Below are 23,299 nucleotides of genomic sequence, written 5' to 3' on the forward strand. Positions count from 1 at the left end.
ATTTCCTATTTTTACACACCCATTATGTGTCAGAGCACATTCCGAAAACCTATGCCTGAGGAGTTTGTTGAGAGAGCATGAACTCTTTCTTTAAAACATCGCTCCATTATTTCCTCTTCTCTTCCCTCTGGCTTCCCCAAAACTGTGTCCAGCAACTCCATTGAAGATTTCTGTTTATCTGAGTACAATGTAGTGGGGCAGGCCTTAATCAGATGGATAGGCTGACAACGGGGTGGTAACCAAGAAAACAATTCTGGCAAAAGTCGACTTTTGATTTTAAGGTTTTATGGTATTTTCACCATTAAAAATGATTTCCTGCTATTTTTTAATTAAAAACAGAATGTGCTATCTGAAAATAAAAAGCTAGGTTAGCGTTTGGGTATAGATCCTTTGCAGAACTGACATTCTTTCAGCAGAACCATAGAGTTTGTCATTTTTGTAGTTTTCTCTCATTTACAATTATTTTCTTTTTATCTTCCTGCCTTATGTTAGATCCTTTTGAAGATGTATGTGCTTTTAACTGAGTGTCATTATTCCAAAACATAAAAAAGCCATACTGGGGCTGTTCAAATAAACAGCCTACCCATCCCACACTTAAGCATGTCTGCTTTGAAGCATGATCAAGGCTAAACTCATTTGTGCCCAGAAGACTTTAACATTATTATTTTAAAAGCACAGAACTGCCTGCTGCTGTAAGCTTGAAATGTTTGAGAGCATTTCTCTGAATATCGATAGTAATCTGTAGCATAGAAATTTGCATCAATCAACTTAACCAACAGAGTTTGTGTCTTACATGACTGGCTAGAAAGATGATTTGAACATGTGTGCTAAAGGGGACAATCAGTGTTGTGGGAATTGTGAAAACACTGAAGAAGTTTGTGAGATGGAGAAGCACTGAACCAGCAGCTTCCAGGACAGTGAGAGAGAAGCAAAAATACAGTGAAAGTAAGCACGGAGATATGAAAGTGACAGAAATAGTTTTGCCTTTTTGAAGGCTCACCTTTAATAATTTGCCTTTCTCAGAAGTTTGAATAAATTTGGAAAAATTGATGACAGTACAGAAAATACTTAATGCTTTGGAACAAGTGGGTTTCGGGGACAAAATGGACCTCTTATTCCATGCTTTCTTATAATCTTGTATTACGCAAAGGGAGACGATGGTAAATTAAACTAAATAAACTAGAGAACGAGGGAGTGTGTATACAAAATACAATGAGTTTTTTTCAAAGTTTTAATTTTTTTCCTCACTCTGAATTTTTTTTTATATACTTGGTGTCATTTGAGCTTGCAGCCAGAGCAACTGTAAGGACACACATTGATTACTAAGAGAGCAAAATGTCCAGAGAGTTTGTACTGCTGTACCAAAGGGCAAATTGTCGCATTCTTGTGACCATTTCAAGTCTGGTTCGACAGATGATTACTAACTCTTCATTTGAAATTTTAATACAAGGGGCACTGTCTGGGGAAGAATTGCACAGGCAAGAAAAATTTCACTGCTGTGGGCAATTGGGTACAGAAGTGCCTTAGACACTGATGTTTCATCCTGCAACCTGGATTCAAATCTAGCCGAAACTGATGTGATGTAAGTATCTGTTGGCTTTAAGGATCCTACAAGAAATATGTTTAAGCAGCTTCAATCCAGTTCTAGTCTTCCTGGGACCACAACACAGAACTGTCCCCAATGCAGCATTAATTCATACTAAGTTAGAAATCACACTAGGGCTGTTTTTGGAAATGAGAAAACTTTAAACACTGGTACAGTAAGGAATGCTGTTCTGAGGTTGTGGCAGAGTTCAGGAAATTTTACTCTGCATTCAAACAAGTAATATCTGACCTGAGAATGATTGATGCTGGCATAGGGTATCTTAAGTGAAAGTGTTCCATTCTTCACCTTGAGCACAAAATTAACAGTATTTTAACAAAGCACACTTTTGATTGATGTAAAATGTTGCGGTGAAGGTACAGCAGTTCTTACGTTCCCAGTATAAAAAATTGAGGGCAGGCATCAACTTTCCTTATGCTACTCCCCCCTCCATAACCATGCAGGTATTCCAGTCACATGTCTGCAACATTGGCCCAGAATTTGAGTTCAGCGGTGAAGCGAAGGCGTTCGCTGCTGGCCCCGATGTAAGCTTCGCACAAAGATCTGGCGATCCCTGTGTCGAGAAGTTCGGATTTTCTGACATGTATTTCAAATCAGTGTAGTATACTGGGAATCCCCTAGTGCGAGCTGCTGTGACAGGCAGTCTAAGCAACCAATCAAAACGCAGAATTCTCACAGACAATAAACAAGGAGGTTCGTAAGCTCTTAAAATTCCAGGTTTTAAAAAATGTTAGAGAGCAAAACAAAGATTGGGGCTCTCACATGGGGAAAAGGCAAACCTGAAATAAAGATGAAGAAACAAAAAAAAAATTACTTTTTTTTTTGAAGTTTCTTAATTTTTATTTTTATTAAAATAGATAAATTTGGCACTACACAAAATTAAAATGAGTTTTTCAGGGCCATAACCTTTGTTTAACAGTCAATACACTGTTAAAACCCCAGTTACACCTAATCCCTTTGGGTCTAACTTTTAGTGGGGAATTTAACAGAGTAATTACTGTGGAAGAGCCTAAGTTTTCGTCAGTTTCCATGATTTGCGAGATTTCACTGATTGCCGGGGTGGGGGGTGCCCACAGCACAGCCTGTGGAGGAGCAGTGAATGACAGATCGCAACTTCAGGATTTCCGCGTTAGGCTGCGCATTCACTAAATCCTGAAGTTGCGGTCAGTTTCAAAGGCTGCCAGTTTGCCGTCATCAGGACCCCAAATTCTGGGCCATTGTGGATGATGGACTCTGAATTTGGGGTTCTTGTAGAAGAAAGCTGGGTGGGCCAGGGGATTGAGCGATTTACTGACTTAGCTATCTCTCCACTGAAGTAACAAAACATTCAGTTTGTATTTCATCCAACCAATGCCAAAACTGCCCTTGTCAAAAAGTTACCAATGACTCCCTGTGAGATTATGACTGTGATACGTTCTCCTACTTTTCCCACCTCCATCTCTCCATAGCCTTCAAAACAGTAGACCATTCTAACCATCTCCACCTCTATAGCACTTGGCCTTTCATGGTTCCATTCCTATCTGCCCCAATATAACCAGCACATCTCCTGCAATGACATCTGTTTCTGTGTCTGGAAGATCACCTGGGCCTCCCCTATTCCTCATTATTATGTTGCCTCTCTGCAGTGTTATTCACAAACATCTCTCCACCATCATGCTCAAACCTATGACTGTTGCTGCGAGTCCAACTACGTATCCGACATCAAGACATGTATAAGCCACAACTTTCAAAGATAAACATTGGCAAGACAAATCTATCCTTTTGATTCTTGCCAAAAACTCAGCCATCTTGTCCCTGATTCCATCTCTCTCCCTGGCTGCTTGTTCAGGTTAAATTTGATGGTATGCTTTCTCAATGTCCTGCTTGCCACTGAGCTAAACTGCTACTTTTTTACCAATCTCAATTTGAAAATCATCAGTGCAACAGAAACATGGGCACCGATATTAATCTGAAGGCAGCTTCTGTGCAGGGTGTTGAAATTGCGTGGGGGAAACCCAGAAGTCAACTGAACGGGTCGGAATCTGCAATCTCAACTCAATTGTACCAATTAATTTTGACTTCCAGGTTTTGTGTCTCCAAACTGCATACCGGACGTGATGCGCACCCACATGACGCAATTTCAGCTGTATTCAAAGGGACAGTTCACAAATGGAAATTGGAGGTGTTCAGGATGGATGGTGGACCTAGGGCTAGGGCAGAACCCAGATTTAATGACGCGTCGCTGGAATTACTGCTGGGTGCAGTCAGGAGGAGAAGGGACATACTTTTCCCCAGCAATGGGAGGAAGAAATCTGCTGCTCGCACCAAGAAGGCGTGGTTGGAGGTAGCTGAGGAGGTGAGCAGCAAGAGTGTTGTGCCCAGGTCATGGAGGCGTTTTGAAGAAGGGTCAAACCCGAAACGTCAACTCAAATTTCTCTCCACGGATGTTGCCTGACCTGCTGAGTTTTTCCAGCATTTTCTGTTGTTATCATGGAGGCAATGTAGGAAGTGGCTTAATGACCTAACCAGGTCAGGAAAAGTGAGTACATTTGCTGATTCAACTACATCCTGTCCTTTAAGCCCACCCACTCTTTCACTCTCTTGCTAAGCGTTCTCCATCACGTCACTACTCACACCCACTCAACTTTCAGCATCACCCAGCCTTCGCTTTCTATGCACTTCACCATCCCATTTATCCTTCCATCGTTGATGCACCTTATGCAATGTGATCCATGTGCCTCATAGTCGCCCTTACCGAATGCACTGCATCCATCGAGTGAATACCTCACCATCACTCACTCACAGGTCTTTTTTCGCCCCTTGTAGGAGAAGAGACCGCAAAACGCAAAGGAGAGGGACAGAACTGGAGGTGGGCTGCCACAACTAGTCCAGCTCACAGATGCAGAGGAGGATGCCATAGAGATAAGTGGCACATCTGCATCCCTCTAAATCGGAGATCACAGTTAGCAGGTGACAGAATTACAAATATTTCTGACACACATATGCTGACTTTATTTCATCAATGACTGATCGATGAGACGACTGAGTATGGTGATTGTCAAAATTGTGACTTTACTATGACTAAATCATATCCCTTTCTTTTGTTTTCCAGGTCCTTCATGCATACAGCAAGTGTGCAGGAACTTCATGAGGATGATTCCTCAGAGGACCTCACTCCTTCTGTGGGTGCACCGTCACAGGACGTACAGCAATGCACCAGCGCAGATACACGCACTTCGGTGGGTTGATTTAGTTAGTTGGGTTTTCACCTGGTGATTCACACCTCACAAGTGAGCACGAGCAAGACACTGGTGGCAGGGGCAGCTGTGGAGCATCCATGTCGGGGGAGCACAATCCTCTCCAAGCTCTGCTCAGATAGACACAGATGCTGAACCCTGGGGGCTATCGTTGAGAAGGAGAATGCTAGAGGTGCATCAGCAATTTAGCCAGGTACTGACAGATGTGCTATGCACACTCATCACAATCGTGGAGAGGATGGAGGAGTCCAACTCGATCACTAGTGGATTGGTGGCGCAGGGAATTGCGAGAATGTCTGCCATGGAGAGAATGGCCGCCTCCATGGAGCTTCAAGCAAGGCTGTTAAATGAGTTCATGCAGACCATGACCATGGCCGTGCAGACTTAGGATGCCAACATGTCTGCTGCCTTAAACAGGATGACAGATACCTTATCTGTGGCCTTACAACGCGTCACTGATCGTCGCCTATCTGGTCTGCAGCTGAGTGGTAGGAGTGATGCGGTGCTGGCCCAATAGAGGGATGGTGGTGAAAGGGAACATGGAAGTCGAAACTCTACACAAAGCGCTCCCACTTCTCACCCGTTGCCTCCTCCCGCAGCCAGTACCCAGCATGTTGCCTCGTCTACTGATGGCCAAGTCTGCCCCTGCACGGGTGCAAGTGGCGCTGTCCTTGGCGGGGCACTCAGAGGTTCCAAAACCCAGAGGTCGTAAGCCAAAAGCATATCAACAGTCAGGGCAGGGATCTGAGCAGCCTGCCTCTACCTCTGCTGAAGCCACACGAGATGCACCACGTAGAAGTGGCAGGAAGCGCAAGTTGAAGAAATTGTAATTCACCAAGGGTATGCGCATGAGTGTTTGAGAAAATATTATGTTAAGTTTCCTTTTTTTATAATGCCATATAAAATTTATTGATTACCACCACTTCCATTTAAAAAGTACTTGGATATGCACTTGAAGTGCCGTAACCTACAGGGCAACAGACCAAGAGCTGGAAAGTGGGATAAGGCTGGATAGCTCTTTTTCAACCGGCACAGAAACAATTGGCCGAATAGCCTCCTTCTGTGCCGTAAATTTCTATGATTCCACGTCTTGCCCATTATTGCGTCTTGAGGGCCGATTCGCCCTTTCACTTCTTTCATGATGAATGTCAATGCATGACGGGACCCATTGGGCAGATGTGCAATAGGTGGATGAGTGGTTGAATGACTGTTTAGAGCAAAGCGGGTGGGGTGGGGGGTTGGTGCTGGTGGTGGGAGTGTACCGCAGGATTTCATTTGTTATGTTTCACACCAGGTGAACCTTCGCAATATTAGGGCAGCAATTTAAGCGGCTGATCTAGTGATTGGTGCCCCATCTTCATCCTTCTCCTCCTCCTCCTCTATGTTCTCCTCATCTGAAGTCCTCCTCCACCTGCAAACCTCACTCCTGTGCACGTGCTGATTCCACCACAGCACGTCATCGCTGCATTGTATGGTAATGGTCTTAGTCTTCTGATGTGCTGTCAAACACATCCAAGGCACCTCCCATCCTGATCTTGTCAATTTGAAATCATCTAAGATTGAAAAAAGCTGTATCCACACGAGCACTCTCTGCCAAACATTTGCCAGAGGGAACTGAGACAACAGCTGCAATAAGTGAGGTTTTATTTAGTTGGGACAAAGATAAGTTTAAATACCCACCTGAACTGCTGCTTAAATTCACCTGTTTCCCTGGTCAGTTTTCCGAGCCCTGGGAATCCCGCCCTGCTCAAGTAAAATTTGGAGCCAAGTTAAAAACAATTTCAAAATACTCATTAACATCTCCTAAGGCCATTAATTACACCAATAAGTGTCCCCCTGCATTTAGTTAGGAATCTGGGACCTCGTAAACTTCTAGGCCAATAGTCTATCTCCTTAATCAATTAAATTTAAGGAGAGAAAGCAACAGAGCGAACGACAGAGAAGGAAATAGGGTAAATTAGAGCCAAATTAGATACAGGGAGAGAAATCAAGAGAGGGAAAAAACAATTGTATTAAGAGAGACAGACAAAAGAGACAAAAAGGAAAAGTAAGAAAAAAAATTAATTTAAAATTCAAAAAACCTCAAGAACAATTTACTATCTGCAGGAGTGATACTGTATAGTTTCAGTTGTTCCCTTTCTGGACCTCCAAGGTTGAGTGTAATGTCAGGACCATAAATCACATCATTAACAGGGTCCTTATGACATGAAATACCAGCCCTTTAAGTGGCTGTGGTGAAAGTCATTCATATTTACGTCGCAAATCCAGTAATTTCTTGACATTCATGAGGAGGTTGACGGCAAGCTCCCATTTTCGCAAGGCTAATGGTGGAGTGGCGCAAATTGTCCAGCAATTTGTGGCAGTTCTCAATTCATGGCGTATCTCTTACTCGCCACAAAGTGCTATTTTTTTTCACGCACTTATAATGGCAGGTGCCGTGAACTTGACATTTTTCCAGCAATTTTTGGGCCATCAGCTCGTGCTGTGCTAAATACCATAAATATTCAACTTCTGCTCTGCTAACACAGCCCACTTATAGTTCTGCTGCTTGCAGATTATACAGTTTAAATCACTATATGGTTATTCACTACATCCCCTCTATATATCAAAACATAATGTATCAGTAAAAGACTCTGTAATCCATCTGGCTGTTCCCAAAAACTAATTCTGTTCAGTCACCCATTTCTTCCAATATCTATCCATTCTCCCTTAAATTTTTCCACACTGTCTTTCTCCACAGCCTCTCTGGGCAGTACATTCCACACATTTACCACTGTCTGCATTAAAGTAGTTACGTCTAAACGGTCTGTGCACCATCCCTCTTCAACTCAGCCCATATGCCTCGTTTAAGAGTTTATGGCAATCTCCAACATATTATTGGAGTTCAATTTACCTATTCTTTTAAGAATCTTGAACACTTGAATAATATCTCCCATAAGCTTTCTCTTCAAAATAAACAATCCTAGACTCTTCAAGCTCTCTTCATAGTTCAGATGCCTTAATCTACGTATCAGTTTGGTTGCTCTTTTTGGCACTGCCTCCAATGCCTGGATATCCTTGCTATAGCGCAGCAACCAGAATTGTACACACTACTTCAAGTGTGGCTGTATAATGCCTTGTACAGACTCCCTTACTTCCTGGGATTTGTGTTCTATCCTTTTGGCTATACATCCCAAGATCTGGTTAGCTGCTACACTGGACTGTTACTTTTGTTGAGCTATTTATCAACACCCCAGGTCCCTCTTCTGTGTTGTGTCACATAGCTTAATTCCATTTAGTTTATACTCCCACTGTTTATTTTCCTTCCCTAGTCTCATTATCTTACATTTCTCCCACATTAATTGCCTTTTGGCACTCACGAACCTGCCTTACAAATCTATCTGGTTCCCCTTGTATTTGGTTTACCTGTTCCTATTGTTTAAAACCCCACCATCCTGTTTGGTGTCATATGCAGACTTCTTTGTTTTTGACCCCAGCTCCCAATCTCCGTAAACAGCAGTGGCTCCAGCACTAACCTGTGGCATCCTGCTAGTGATCCCTTGCCATGTTGATGCAGCTCCATTCACAACCACCGTTTGCTGTCTCTGGTTTAGTCAATTTTCAGTCCATCTCAGAAGCTTGTCTACGATTCTGTGTCTCCCTATGTCATGGACAAATCTCCTGACTTGGTATCAAAAGCTTTGCTGATCTGTTATTTATTTTCCCCAATTCTATTTTTTTTTAGCTAGTGGACACTGCAGCTGCATTTGGTGGCAGAAATTGAGCTCTGCAACAGTGCAGTGTAGTGCATTATTTCATGGCAGCCTAGTTATAAGCTCTTCAGTCTAGAAAGATAGTTAAGGAGGGCCTCCCATTGAGATATATAAAATATCAAATGGTATATATAGTTGAAGTGAACCCAGAATATTGCTTTGGATTACAGATGTACAATAATTTCTTTACTTAAAGTGTAACACATGTTTGGAATCATTTGTCATGGGACAGGGATAGTAAAGACTAAAATATTAGTGATGTTTGAAATGCAGCTGGATGATGTAGAGAGAGTGTGAGGTTACAAGAGGAATGAGTTCTGATAAGTTAATTTTTTTTTATCCTTTTGTTGTGTTTTTATGTTGATGTAGGTGGGATAAGAAAAGTTGACGATGTTATATAAAATGTAATCTTTTGTCGAACGAAATTTACTACAAAGTTGATAGAGGGATACATAGAAACATAGAAGCTAGGAGCAGAAGTAGGCCATTCGGCCCCTCGAGCCTGCTCCGCCATTCAATGCGATCATGGCTGATCATCCAAATTCAGTACCCTGTCCCTGCTTTCTCCCCATATCCCTTGATCCCTTTAGCCTTAAGAAATATATCCAACTCCTTCTTGAATATATTTGATGAATTGGCCTCTACTGCCTTCTGAGGTAGAGAATTCCACAGGTTCACCACTCTCTGGGTGAAGAAATTCCTCCTTATTTCTGTCCTAAATGCCTTATCCCTTATCCTTAGACTGTGACCCCTGGTTCTGGACTCCCCGACCATCGGGAACATCCTTCCTGCATCTAGTCCGTCCAGTCCTGTCAGAATTTTATAAGTTACAATGAGATCCTCTCTCATTCTTCTAAACTCCATCAAGTATAAGCCCAATTGACCCAATCTCTCCTCATACGTCATTCCTGCCATCCCAGGTATCAGCCTGGTGAATCTTCGCTGCACTCCCTCCATGGCAAGAACATTCTTCCTCAGATAAGGTGACCAAAACTGCACACAATACTCAAGATGTGGTCTCACCAAGGCCCTGTACAACTGCAGCAAGACATCCTTGTTCCTGTACTCAAACCCTCTCGCTACGAAGGCCAACATACCATTTGCCTTCTTAACCGCCTGCTGCACCTGCATGCTTACCTTCAGCGATTGGTGCACAAGGACACCCAGGTCTCGTTGCACTTCCCCTTCTCCCACTCTATTGCCATTCAGATAATAATCTGCCTTCCTGTTTTTGCCACCAAAGTGGATAACCTCGCATTTATCCACGTTATATTGCATCTGCCATGCTTCTGCCCAATCACCCAACCTGTCCAAATCATCCTGGAGTTTCTTGGCATCCTCCTCACAGCACACACGCCCACCCAGCTTTGTTTCATCTGCAAACTTGGAGATATTACATCTAGTTCCCTTGTCTAGATCATTAATATATATTGTGAATAGCTGGGGTCCAAGGACCGATCCCTGCGGTACCCCACTAGTCACTGCCTGCCACTTAGAAAAAGACCCGTTTATTCCAACTCTTTGCTTTCTGTCTGCCAACCAGTTCTCTATCCAAGTCAATACCTTGCCCCCAATCCCATGTGCCTTAACTTTACACGCTAATCTCTTATGCGGGACCTTATCGAAAGCCTTTTGAAAGTCCAAATACACCACATCCACTGGTTCTCCCTTATCTATTTTACCAGTTACATCCTCAAAAAATTCCAGTAGATTAGTCAAGCACGATTTACCTTTTGTAAATCCATGTTGACTTTGTCCGATCCTGTCACTGTTTTCCAAGTGCTCTGCTATTACATCTTTTATAACGGACTGTAGCATTTTCCCCACTACCGATGTCAGGCTTACCGGTCTGTAATTCCCCGTTTTCTCTCTACCACCTTTTTTGAATAGTGGGGTAACATTAGGTACCCTCCAATCCATGGGTACTGTTCCAGATTCCATCAAATGTTGGAAGATGATCAGCAATGCACCTACTATTTCTAGGGCCACTTCCTTAAGTACCCTAGGATGTAGATTATCAGGCCCTGGGGATTTATCGGCCTTCAATCCCGTCAATTTCCCCAACACCATTTCCCTACGAATGCTGATTTTTTTCAGTTCCTCCCTTTCATCAGACCTTATGTTCCCCGACCTCTCTGGGAGGTTATTTGTGTCCTCCTTTGTGAAGACAGAACCAAAATATGTATTTAATTGGTCAGCCATTTCTTTGTTCCCCATTATAAATTCCCCTGATTCTGACTGCAAGGGACCTACGCTTGACTTCACCAATCTTTTTCTCTTCCCATATCTATAAAAGTTTTTACAGTCAGTTTTTATGTTCCCTGCAAGCTTACTCTCATATTCTATTTTCCCCTTCTTAATTAATCCCTTTGTCCTCCTTTGTTGAATCCTAAACTGCTCCCAGTCCTCAGGTTTACTGCTTTTTCTGGCCAATTTATATGTCCTCTCCTTGGATCTTATGCTATCCCTAATTTCCCTTGTTAGCCACGGGTACTAAGAGAATCAGTAGGGCTTGGTATAAAGTAATGTAACTGGGAGGCCAATCATTTATGGGGAACATTTGTGATCCCATTAAGTCTATTGTTGCCTATTAGTTATTAGATGGATTTAATGTCGGCTTGAAACCGTGGTAACACTCTCACATCTGAGTTAGAAGCTGTGGGTTCCAAGGCTTGAGCATGTAAGGTAGGCTGATACTTTTGTGCAGTGCTGAGTTGAGTGTCAGAGATGGTATTTTCCAACCTCAACTATTCCAGTGCCTCCTTGGCCAGCCTCTTATCTTCTGCCCCCCGTAAACTTTAGCTCATCTAAAACTGCTGCCCATATCACACCCTGCGCTAAGTCCTGCTCACTTAGAACCCCTGTCCTTGCTGACCTAAATTGGCTTCTGGTCCCCCAACCAATGTTCCCTCTAATTTCTTTTTGGGTGCACTGCCCCTTTAAGGGGCTGCACGGCCAATCACAGTTTCACACATGCGCGAAATTTAACATTGAAAAAACCGGTCCCAGGCTGCGTGGGACCGGCAGAAAGCTGCACGACTGCGTGGCTTAGAGGGAACGTTGACCCCGCCACCCTCCCCTCCGCCCAAATCCAGCCCTGGAACACCTGTACATTTTCCTCTTCAACACGGTGGCATAGTGGTTAGCACTGTTGCCTCACAGCGCCAGGGACCCGGGTTCGAATCCGGCCTCGGGTGACTGTCTGTGTGGAGTTTGCACATTCTCCCCGTGTTTGCGTGGGTTTCCTCCGGGTGCTCCGGTTTCCTCCCACAGTCCAAAAGATGTGCGGGTTAGGTTGATTGGCTATGATAAAAATTGACCCTTAGTGTTAGGGGGATTAAATACGTGGGGTTACGGGGATAGGGTGGGATATGTGTCGGTGCAGGCTCGATGGGCCGAAATGGCCTCTATCTGCACTGTGGGGTTTCTGTGATTTCTGTGATCTGTGATTAAGACCCTCCTTAAAACCCACTTCTTTGACCAAACTACCCATCCTAAAATCTACTTCTTTAGCTTAACATTCTAATTACACCTCCATGAAGCAGCCAGGGACAATTTTCTACATAAAAGGTGCAATATAATGGCAAGTTGTTGTTAAACCAAGATTCCATCTCTTTGTGGTGGTTCAAATGAACATTAAAGAAACTGCAGCAATATTCGAAGAAGAGTAAGAAATTCTCGTGATGTACTGACCAATATTCCTCCCCACATATCACCACCAAAAAAAGATTAACTGGGATAAAAACAGAAAATGCTGGAAATACTCAGCAAGTCAGGCAGCATCTGTTGAGAGAGAAACAGAGTTAACATTTCAGGTCGATGACCCTTCATCAGAACTGGAAAAATTTGGAGATGGAACAGGTTTTTAAGCAAGTGTAGGGGCAGGGAAAGGGGGGAGGGGAGGAAAGAACAAAAGGGAAGGTCTGTGATAGGATGGAAGGCAGGAGAGATTAAGAGACAAAAGGGATGATGGTGCAAGGCAAAAGGAGATGGTAATGGGACAAGTTAATAAACAAAAGATGACTCTAGATGAAGTCTAAATGGCACTGGCAGAATGATCGACAGCTGCCATGCGAGAGAGAAAAAAAAAAATGATAGGGGCAGAGGTTATGGTCTGAAATTGTCGAACTCGATGTTGAGTCCAGAAGGCTGTAAAGTGCCTAATCGAAAGATGAGGTGCTGTTCCTCGAGCTTATGTTGAGCTTCATTGGAACAGGCCGAGGACGGAGAGGTCAGATTGGGAGTGGAGCAGAGAATTAAAGTGACAGGCGACCGGAAGCTCGGGGTCACCCTTATGGACTGAACAGAGGTGTTCCGCAAAGCGGTCACCCAATCTGCGTTTGGTCTCCCTAATGTAGAGGAGACCGCATCGTGAGCAGCGAATACAGTATACTAAATTGCAAGAAGTACAAGTAAATCGCTGTTTCACCTGGAGGAAGTGTTTGGGGCCCTGGACAGTCGGGATGAAGGAGATTAACTGGGCATTCATTTCATTGCTGCTTGTGTGACCTTACTATGTACAAAATGGCTGATCACATAACAACACTAACTGAAAATGCAATTTCTTTTATGTAAAGGGTTTGGGATATTTCTGAGAGATGTGATAAAGTGCTGTATTAATTCGATTGTTAGTTCTTTACTTCTACAGTGAATCATAAACCTTCTAAAGCAGTTTATTTAGTTCTGCAGTAGATTTCTTTATAATGAACTTTTAAAGGCGTACTCCAGAGACGGCTCTCACAAATCAAACTGCCAGCATTCCCCATCTGTTATTTCCTTAAGTTAAAAAAATGACATTTTAAAGGTAATTTCTCCAAGTACATAAAGCATTCCAGCTGCTTTGAGCTATGTGGTGCCCGCAGGTGATGCATAATGTTATGCGACATGTGTATGCATGTGCACAGTTATGATGTTGTTCAGTGATTCAGAGGATCCTGGCATATCATTATGATTATCATTATCATGCACACACAGTGTATATTTACCAGCATATTGTTTTCTCTTTAACCAAGGAGTCAGATTTGTCCAAATATGTTTGACATCAGTATTGAGCTTTGTTATGATTTACTGTGAATTCTGGGGCATCAGTTTGTCTTGTGGTGTTAAACCAGAGTTAAAATGATGGAAATCAACTTCTGAACTCCATTATCACCTTGAATAGGCTTTGCCCCACCAATGATTCACTGCCACTAGAAGTAGAGTATTTACCTTACACATTTGCTATTAAAACAACATGAATGCAGCATTCAATATCTAATACAATGGGGACGATAGATTGAGAGTTTGCAGGTGACAGTGGGAATTAACCACTCAAAAGGGCATGGTTTAATTTAGTGGATGGGGCAGGTTTCTGGTTGTAGTGTTGGACCCTATCTCTCACCCTGTATATAAATGATACATAATCTACATATCAAATAGTTACAGCTTTTTTCAGTCAAATTTGACAGTTTTGATAAGATTTTTAGAAACACTACACCTATTGTGCACTGAGGTACATAATCCATGTACAGTACTACATTCTGCCATATATGCGTGCTTTTCAGAAGTTTTGTTGTCTATTATGTAATGAACTTTTAGTAAATAAATCAATACTTAATAGTAAAAAAATGCAGTTAACATTTACAATGAAGTTGTCATCATGTTTGACTACATTCCCCTGAAATATATGACAATGAGACTGATTTGCTTTGATTGTATGATTGAATTTAATGGCTTTAACATTGATGGACCATAAACCATGGTTCAACAAAAGGATGCTATATATCTTTAAAAATATGTGGAAAATATATTAAAATTGATCATTGTATCCTGTTAATAAGTTAATCTTATGCTCTCTATTGGCTACTTCAAAAACTGTTCAATGTTGCCATCTATAATATATTAAAAATCTTACATCGGACGTGCACTAGAGGTTGTAACTTCAAATCTCATTATGGAAAGTTGTAAAATTGAATTCAATAAATCTGGTAATTTATGGGCTAGCACCAGGAAAAGTTACCTTCAAATGCTGCTGGGTTATTGTAAAAACCCAACTGGCTCACAAATGTCCTTTAGGGAAGGGAGCCTGCCACCCCTGCCTGGTCTGGTCTACACATGACTCCAGTCCCACAATATATGCTTGACTCCTAATGCCCTCTGAAGTGGCCTAGTAAGAAACTCAGTTATAAACAACCTTACATCCTGTCCACAAACCTTACTTCCTATTGTCCACATTTTTGGTCACACTTTTGTGTCAACAATTATCATTGTAAATTGCTGTCAAGATTTCCCAGTCAATTCTGCTGTGTCAACTATCACTATATAGTTGCCAACCTTGGCCACTAGATTGCTCTGTGGAGAAAGTTTCTGAAGTCTCCCAGCCCTGTTGTCTAAGTATATGTAAAAGTAACTTCCACTCAGCAACTGATCGTGGGCAATGCCATGGGCAACTTACTGTTGTAAATCTTGTATCTTCCACTCACTTCTGTCTGTTTTAAAGTCATACATTCTGTCTTTATTTTTATTATAAATTCCTATGTGCAAATTTGTAATGGAAACTGCCTATGTAAACTTGTCACGCTGTAATTACACCCTCCTGCCAGTAGTGCATTGAAAACTCCTATATAAGGCTCTGTCAATGGCAAAATCCATTTAAACATGTCAACATTTGGATGCAGCACCAGTTACACCTGTAGGTGTGATTGGACCATATAATGTTAAAAAAAAGACCTGTCATGTATCATCAGTTTTGGAAAGTAAAACCAGGTACGACAAACTGGACATGTAACTCATTATGCTTTTTCTTACCCTTAAAAAAAAATGCGTAAAGTTGAAGTCCCGTTCACCCATCACCCCTGTGCTTGCTGACCTACATTGGCTCCTGATTCGGCAACGCCTCAGTTAAAAAATGTTCATCCTTGTTTTCAAATCCCTCCATGGCTTCACCCTTATCTCTCTAACCTCCTCCAGCCCTGCAACCCACCGAGATCGCTGGACCCCTCCAATTCTGGCCTCTGGCGCATCCCCAATTTTAATCACTCCACCATTGGTGGCCATGCTTAACACACCTTAAAATCTACCTCACCTTTCCTATAATCTGCTTATGTGGTTCGGTGTCAAATTTTGTTTGATAACGCTCCTGTGAAGCACCGTGGGATGTTCAACTGCATTAAAGACGCTATATAAATGCAAGTTGTTGTCTTGTTCATCCATACATACCTACACTACAGCTGAAAAGTAGCCTCTGTGTAAAGATCCCACATCCTTTATGAGCCGCGGCCCCCTCCTGCCTGCCCTAAGGCCTCCCCCTCCACCACTGAAAGCCCTTCCTAGCCTATGGATTTCACATAGCCGTTGAGATCTGGGCACTGTAAACACTTCCTAAAACTTGACACTCCCACCATGAAGCCCCCTTCTGATGCCGCAGTCTCTTGACTTCATCTAATGCTCAAACCCTGACAGAGCAAAAAAAAATCGCACTGGTGAACAATATTCCCTGTCATTTTTTGGGGGTCGTGCGGCCCCTTTAACAGGCTGCGCGACCTATTCAAAATTTTGTGCATGCTCCGTTTTTCTATTTAAAAGCCAGCTCATCGCCTACGTGGGATCTCCAGAGCGCTGCACGGCCATGCAGCTTAAAGGGAGCATTGCTGGTGAACGGACCCATGGTTTGGTGGAACTTCCCCCCCCCTCCCCTCCCCCCCCCAATGCAGTCTTTGATTCCCTGTCCCCAGCCTTCTGCCCTCTTCCTCCCCATCTCTATTCTCTTTCCTCCTCCTCCCCCTCTTTTCCTCCTTCTGCCCTATCCCCATCCTCCTTCCTGCAACTCCCCCTTACCCCTCCCCCTCATCCTCCTACTCTGGCCCATCCCATCCCCCTCCTCTACCCCATCCCCTCTTTGCCTTACTCCTTGTCCTCGTTGTCCTCATCTTCTCCACTTTCTTCTGACATCGATTACCATGAATTAATGGACCTGACAATATAGTGAATGTTACAGGGGATAAAACATCTTACCCTCTAACTCACCATTAACAACAGCATGGGAGAGCTGCTAGTGTTATTAAAACTCAGTTATGTATGTGCTTGTAAATATCAAGTTAATGTCATTTTGGCATTTTGATACAGGATGCCCCATTACAACAGACAACACAAACTGTATCAACTATTCGTCCAACATCATTGCAAGTTCCTAATGTGCTACTTGCAAATTCTGAAACCGGTATTGTCATACAACAGGCTTTGCCCTCTCCAACCTCTACTTCTGTCATCACACAGACTCCACCAACAAACAGAAACATAGTGTAAGTATTGAGATGAATTTCTTTTATCACATTGTTCGTTTTAGATGTAGAAATAATAGTTCAGTTAACCACTGATTAATTATGACCTCAACATCTAATTGTCCAGATAAATAAAACCATGCTTGAAAGCATTTTAATTATAATGTAACAGAATGATTCAATGAGGACCTCACAAATTACTTGAGATAAAAAGAAGACAATTATAAATGTTGGAAATTTGAAATAAAAATAAAAAGTAAGATGTCGGCTTAACTCAGTTGGTAACACTGTTTCTTTTGAGTCAGAAAGTTGTGGGTTCAAGCTCCACTATGGACTTGAGTGCATAATCTAGACTGACACTTAAGTGCAATACTATGGGAATGCTGCATTGTTAGAGGTGCTGTCATTTGGATGAGACCTTAAACCAACGTCCTGTCTGCCTGTTCAAATGGATGTAAAAGATCCCATGGCACTATTTGTATAAGAGCATGGATTTCTCCTGGTGTCTGACAACAATCCTTGATCTAACACCACCAAAAGCTGGTCACTCATCTCATTTGTTGTTTGAGATCTTGCTGTGTGGAATTTGACTACCATGCTTATAAATAGTTACAGTGACTGTGCTTTAAAAGTCATTCATTTGGTTGTGAAGTGCTTGTGTATATCCTGAGGATGTGATAAAGATACTGTATAAATTCAAGTTCTTTCTTTATAATAAGGCTTTGAATTAGTTTCTGGTTATAGTATAAGAGAAAGCTAAAGATTTGAGAAAATGTATGATTTTGTACTCAAACTGATTCTGACAATTTAGAAATTCTGAAAGGTGAGGCAAGTAGGTACATCTTTATACAGTACTAATATACAACTGATTACAGTTGGAATTGAACTGCTTTATCTGTAGAGTTTTTTCATGTAAAAGCATGTTTTCTAGTAATTGTTCCAATGTTCATTAGAATTGCAGTTACAGTAATTCCAAAATTTTGCTTATTTTTAGACCAGTATCTGGTTCAGTTCCTCTCTTGTTACAGCTACCTAATGGACAGACCATGCCTGTCACTATTCCAGCGTCAATCACAAACCCATCTGTCCGTATTCATACAACAGTTCCCGTAAGTGGACAAAAATGTATTAGAATATTGTTTTAACCTTTTATATTTCTGCAATATTTTTTATCACACGTTTGCCAGTTTTAATCTGTACTTCATTGAGGGGTGTGATCTTTCCTTAATCTTTGTGTGTGAATATATGAAACAAACTAGTTTCATATTTCCTTAATGGCAATAATGTTCTGTAAGCAGCTACATAAGGACATAGTCATAATCCTCTACACCAAGTTTAGCTACTTTGAAGCCACATTTTTTTATAAAATCTTTTAAAACATGAAACAAATTTTCAATCAAAAACTGGCTGTTGGCTCAGATGAAGTTTTTTTAAGATTTGATCCTGGGATGTGGGCGTCGCTGGCAAGGCCAGCATTTATTGCCCATCCCAAGTTGCCCTAGAGAAGGTGGTGGTGAGCCTCATTCTTGAACCACTGCAGTCCGTGTGGTGAAGGTACTCCCACAGTGCTGTTAGGGAGGGAGTTCCAGTATTTAGACCCAGCAACGATGAAGGAACGGTGATATACTTCCAAGTCAGGATGGTGTGTGACTTGGAGGGGAATTTGGAGGTGGTGGTGTTCCCATGCTCCTGCTGCCCTTGTCCTTCTAGGCAGTAGAGGTCGCAGATTTGGGAGGTGCTACCGAAGAAGCCTTGGAGAGTTGCTGCAGTGCATCTTGTAGATGGTACACACTGCAGCCACGGTACGCTGGTGGTGGAGAGAGTGAATGCTTAAGGTGGTAGATGGGGTGCCAATCAAGCGAGCTGCTTTGTTTTGGCTGGTGTCGAGCTTCTTGAGTGTTGTTGGAGCTGTACTCATCCAGGCAAGTGGCGAGTATTCCATCACACTCTTGACTTGTGCCTTGTAGATGTTGGAAAGGCTTTGGGGAGTCAGGAGGTGAGACATTTGTAGTGTATGTACTTTGCAGAAGGAACTATATTCTGCAGCCCCTGTATACTGCAGTACCAGTAGTGACCACCCCTGCATATAAGCCTGTGTAGTAACTTTGCATAGTTAGTTCCAGTTTGTCTCCACTCAGTAAAGACCTGTTGTAACCCACTCCTGCAGTCCGTGTCTCAATTACACACGAACATAATACTGGCGACGAGCAGATACGAACTTACCTACAGTCTGCACCACCTCATGGGGATCCATCCCTGAAGCGAAGTTGTCAGAGGTCGAGGCCAGAAGGAAGAAAGAAAAAAAAAACACAATCAGAAGAAACGGGCGTCGACCGTGGGCAACCGCCTCTGACTCATCGGAGTGAAAGATTTGCAGGAGAGGCTGTCGAGAGCGGGGCTTGCTTATCCTGTCGATGGTGTTCCAGCTAATCGGGCTGGTGGCAGGTAGTACACTGATCCTTCCTGGGCTGCGGCGGGCTAGAGCTCGATCGGGTGCCTTTTCAACGGGGCCGAGCAGCGTTGTCGGGAAGAGGAGAGAGAGAGAGAGGGTGGAGCACACAGGGCGCGGCCGGTGCTACGAAGCCGGGCAGCGTACAGACCCGAGAAGAGGGAGGAAAGTGTCCCGCAGGGTTGCTCCGATGACGGGGAAATAAAAGAAATTAGAAGCGCAGAAAGCCGCGAGGAGCTGCAGTTTGCCACGGGAACCGTGGAGAGTGGCGTTAGCAGCAGCGCGGGGGGAAGTGCGCGAAGACCATAGGGCGTCGCCATCAAGGCATAAAACGCCAGCAACAGCGCTAGCAGCAGCGGAGAAGACGGAAAGCGCGGGAGGCGCCATTTTGTTAAATCGGGGAAGAAGGCAAAGCGCGGGAGGCGCTATTTTAGATTTCCAAATGCCGAAGACTGGCAATATCACTGCCTTCGATAATGCAATAGAAGACTGGACCACGTATGTGGAAAGAGTCGAAGTATATTGCGAGGCAAACGAAGTAGCCGATGAGAAAAAGGCATCTGTACTACTAAACGTAATGGGCGCAAGAACGTACGGCCTATTGCGGAACCTGATTACTCCAGCCAAACCGATGGCGAAGAGTTTTAACGAAATTGTTGATATCCTACAGGAACACCTAAATCCTACACCGCTGCTGATAGCAGAAAGATTTAAATTCCACAGGAGAAATCAGCATAAAGATGAGAGCAATGCTGATTACCTTACGGAACTATGCAAGCTATCAAAGCACTGCCAGTTCGGAGCAGGACTGGCAGATACCCTACAGGACAAATTTGCCTGTGGACTCCTGAGTGAAGGAACCCAGAAGAGGTTGCTCTCAGAGAAAGAGCTGACGCTAGATAAGGCTTTCAGCGTGGCAGTATCGTACGAAGCAGCAGCAAGGGGAGCTGCGGAAATACAGCAAAAGCCACAGGAATACGGGGATTTGAAAAATGTTATCGCTGCGGCAGAACAACCCATGACCAGAAGGACTGCTGGTCCAAGGACAAAATATGCAGGCAATGCGGAAAGATGGGACACATTGCACGAGTTTGCAGGTCTGGGAAGAAGACCAACGACAACAAAAAGGCTACTAAGGAACAGTACAGGAAAGTACAAAAGATGACGGACAGTAGTTCCGAAGACCAGATAGTGAATCCGGGAACAAGAGACTAAGCTGTCTCAAACTTCACAACGTAATCGCAAAAGAGGATCACCGAACCATTTGGGTCACCCTCACGATAACAGGGTCCCAAGTCAAAATGGAATTGGATACAGGATCAGCCCTGACCGTCATGAATCGACGAGACTACGAGCGGCTATTCTCACACATACCCTTGAAAGAGACATCCATTGTCTTGAAGACGTATGCGGGGCAAAAAGTATACCCCAGAGGGAAACTAAGGGTGCCTGTCGAATACAACGGCAAGGAAATACAGAAATTGTATCTGTACATACTGCAAGCTGGTGGACCACCGTTATTGGGACGTGAATGGATCAGAAAGATAAGTTTAGACTGGCACTCCATTCAGGCACTGACGGTGGCTGGTAAAAAGGATGACGACGTCACTCCTGGACGATTGTCAACAATCTTAGCTAACGCCAAAGAGGTATTTCAACAAGAACTGGGAACTCTTAAAGGCGTAACCGCCTCGATAGAAATAGAAGAGAATGCAATTCCCAAGTTTTTCAAAGCAAGACCGGTACCATATGCAATTCGCCCAGCCGTCGAGGCAGAGCTGGAGAATCTGGAGAATGCAGGCGTGTTATCTAAGGTAGACTGGAGTGAGTGGGCGACACCCATCATTCCTGTCATGAAGAAAACGTTAAACAATAAGTCTGAGGAGCCAAGGAAGGTTCGCATCTGTGGGGACTTCAAGGTGACGGTGAACCCAGTCCTTCACACAGTACAATATCCTCTCCCGAGGATAGAAGATATTTTCGCCTCACTATCTGGAGGGAAGCGTTTTACAAAAATTGACCTAGCACAAGCATATTTGCAGATGGAGGTTGAAGAATCCTCTAGGAAGTATCTCACAATAAACACTCACAAAGGTCTTTACCAGTATAATCGACTGGTATTCGGAGTAGCATCAGCTCCGGCGATATGGCAAAGAGCGATGGAACAAGTCCTGCAAGGGATTCCGGGGACTCGGTGTTACTTGGACGACATCCTAGTGACAGGTGAAGATGACAGTGAACACCTTGCCAACCTAGAGCAGGTGCTCACTAGACTAAGAGAACATGGGCTACGAGCCAATCGCCCCAAGTGTGAGTTTTTTAAGAAACAGATATCGTATTGTGGCCACGTGATTGATGAAGAAGGGTTACATAAGTCCCCTGACAAAATTGAAGCGGTAGTTAAGGCTCCAGCACCTGAAAATGTGTCGCAACTGAGGTCATTCCTCGGACTGGTGAATTACTACCATAAGTTTTTGCCGAATTTGTCCACAATTCTGCACCCACTGAACGCCCTACTACAAACTGGAGTAGCATGGAAATGGAGCGATGAATGTAAGCGGGCCTTTCGGAAGAGTAAAGACCTAATCACTTCAAGAGAAGTATTGGCTCACTACAACCCATCACTACCGATCAGACTGGCGTGTGATGCGTCTCCCTACGACATTGGAGCGGTACTGTCACATAAATTCCTTGATGGTTCAGAGAGGCCGATAGCTTTTGCGTCACACTCGTTAACTTCAGCCAAGCGTAACTACACCCAGATTGACAGAGAGGCCCTCAGCCTGGTGTGGGGGGTGAAGAAGTTCAATCACTACCTGCACGGTCAGAAATTTACTCTACTAACTGATCATCAACCTCTTGTCTCCATTTTCAACCCTCAGAAGGGCGTCCCGATAATGACAGCACAACGGCTACAGAGGTGGTCCCTTTTCCTAGGGGCACACCAATATGACATCGAGTACAAAGGAACTAAACAGCATGCGAATGCTGATGGATTGTCGCGCGCACCGTTGCCGACGGTGGAAGAAGCACCTGCAGTGGATCCAGTGGAGATATTTCACTCGACCATAGTCGAATGTCTACCTGTGACGAATGCAAACATAGAAAAGGAAACACGAAATGACCTGACACTCTCCTGGGTCTATGATATAACGGTGAAGGGATGGCCAGCACATGGCGAACCACTGTTGCCAGTATTCTCGTCGAGAAGAGAACAGCTGTCAGTGTGCAGAGGAACCTTGATGTGTGGATCCAGAGTAGTAATTCCACCCAAATTGAAGGAGAGAGTGCTCAATGAGCTTCATGAGGGTCATCTGGGAGGGGTAAAAATGAAGAACTTAGCCAGAGCGTTTGTGTGGTGGCCGGGAATCGATAGAGAAATCGAAGAGATGACCAAGAGCTGTACAGGATGCCAGAAGGTCCAAAACGCCCCACCACAAGCCCCTCTACATCCATGGGAGTGACCCTCATCTCCATGGCAAAGGGTGCACATTGATTTTGCTGGTCCATTTATGGACTCGATGTTTTTAATTGCGGTGGATGCACATTCAAAGTGGCCAGAGGTAATAAAAATGTCCTCAACCACCACAGAAAAAACTATCACAGTCTTACGAACCATATTCGCCAGAAATGGGCTGCCTGAACAGATTTGCTCCGACAATGGACCACAGTTTGTGTCTGAAGAGTTCCGGAGGTTCTTAAAGAACAATGGTGTTAAGCATTACACATCCGCCCCATATCATCCAGCCACCAATGGATTGGCTGAGAGGTTCGTTCAAACATTCAAGAAGGCTATCAAGGCAATGTGTAATGAAGACATACCCCTACAACACAAGGTGGATAACTTCTTGTTTGCCTACCGGAATGCGACACATGCGGTTACCAACCAAACTCCAGCCATGATGTTCTTCAATCGAAGACTAAGATGCCGCTTGGATTTGGTTAAGCCAAACATCAGAAGAGATGTGGAGAACAGGCAGTTTCAGAATATGAATGAAAGG

The 23,299-nt window shown here is 43.6% G+C and overlaps 1 protein-coding gene across 1 annotated transcript in view; it reads left to right on the top strand.

Annotated features, from left to right (window-relative positions):
- The window catches only part of atf2 (activating transcription factor 2), a 134,517-nt gene that overhangs the window by 43,501 nt on the left and 67,717 nt on the right, over positions 1-23,299 (top strand). The window contains exons 5-6 of the mRNA XM_085986139.1: positions 16,695-16,870; positions 17,844-17,958. Of these exons, the coding sequence (XP_085842265.1) occupies positions 16,695-16,870; positions 17,844-17,958 (291 nt within the window). The remainder of the gene's footprint in view (positions 1-16,694; positions 16,871-17,843; positions 17,959-23,299) is intronic.

The sequence above is a fragment of the Somniosus microcephalus genome, chromosome 4, assembly GCF_052327205.1.
Source record: "Somniosus microcephalus isolate GS21.2 chromosome 4, FLI_Smic_1.0, whole genome shotgun sequence".
Taxonomy (NCBI): Eukaryota; Metazoa; Chordata; class Chondrichthyes; order Squaliformes; family Somniosidae; genus Somniosus; species Somniosus microcephalus.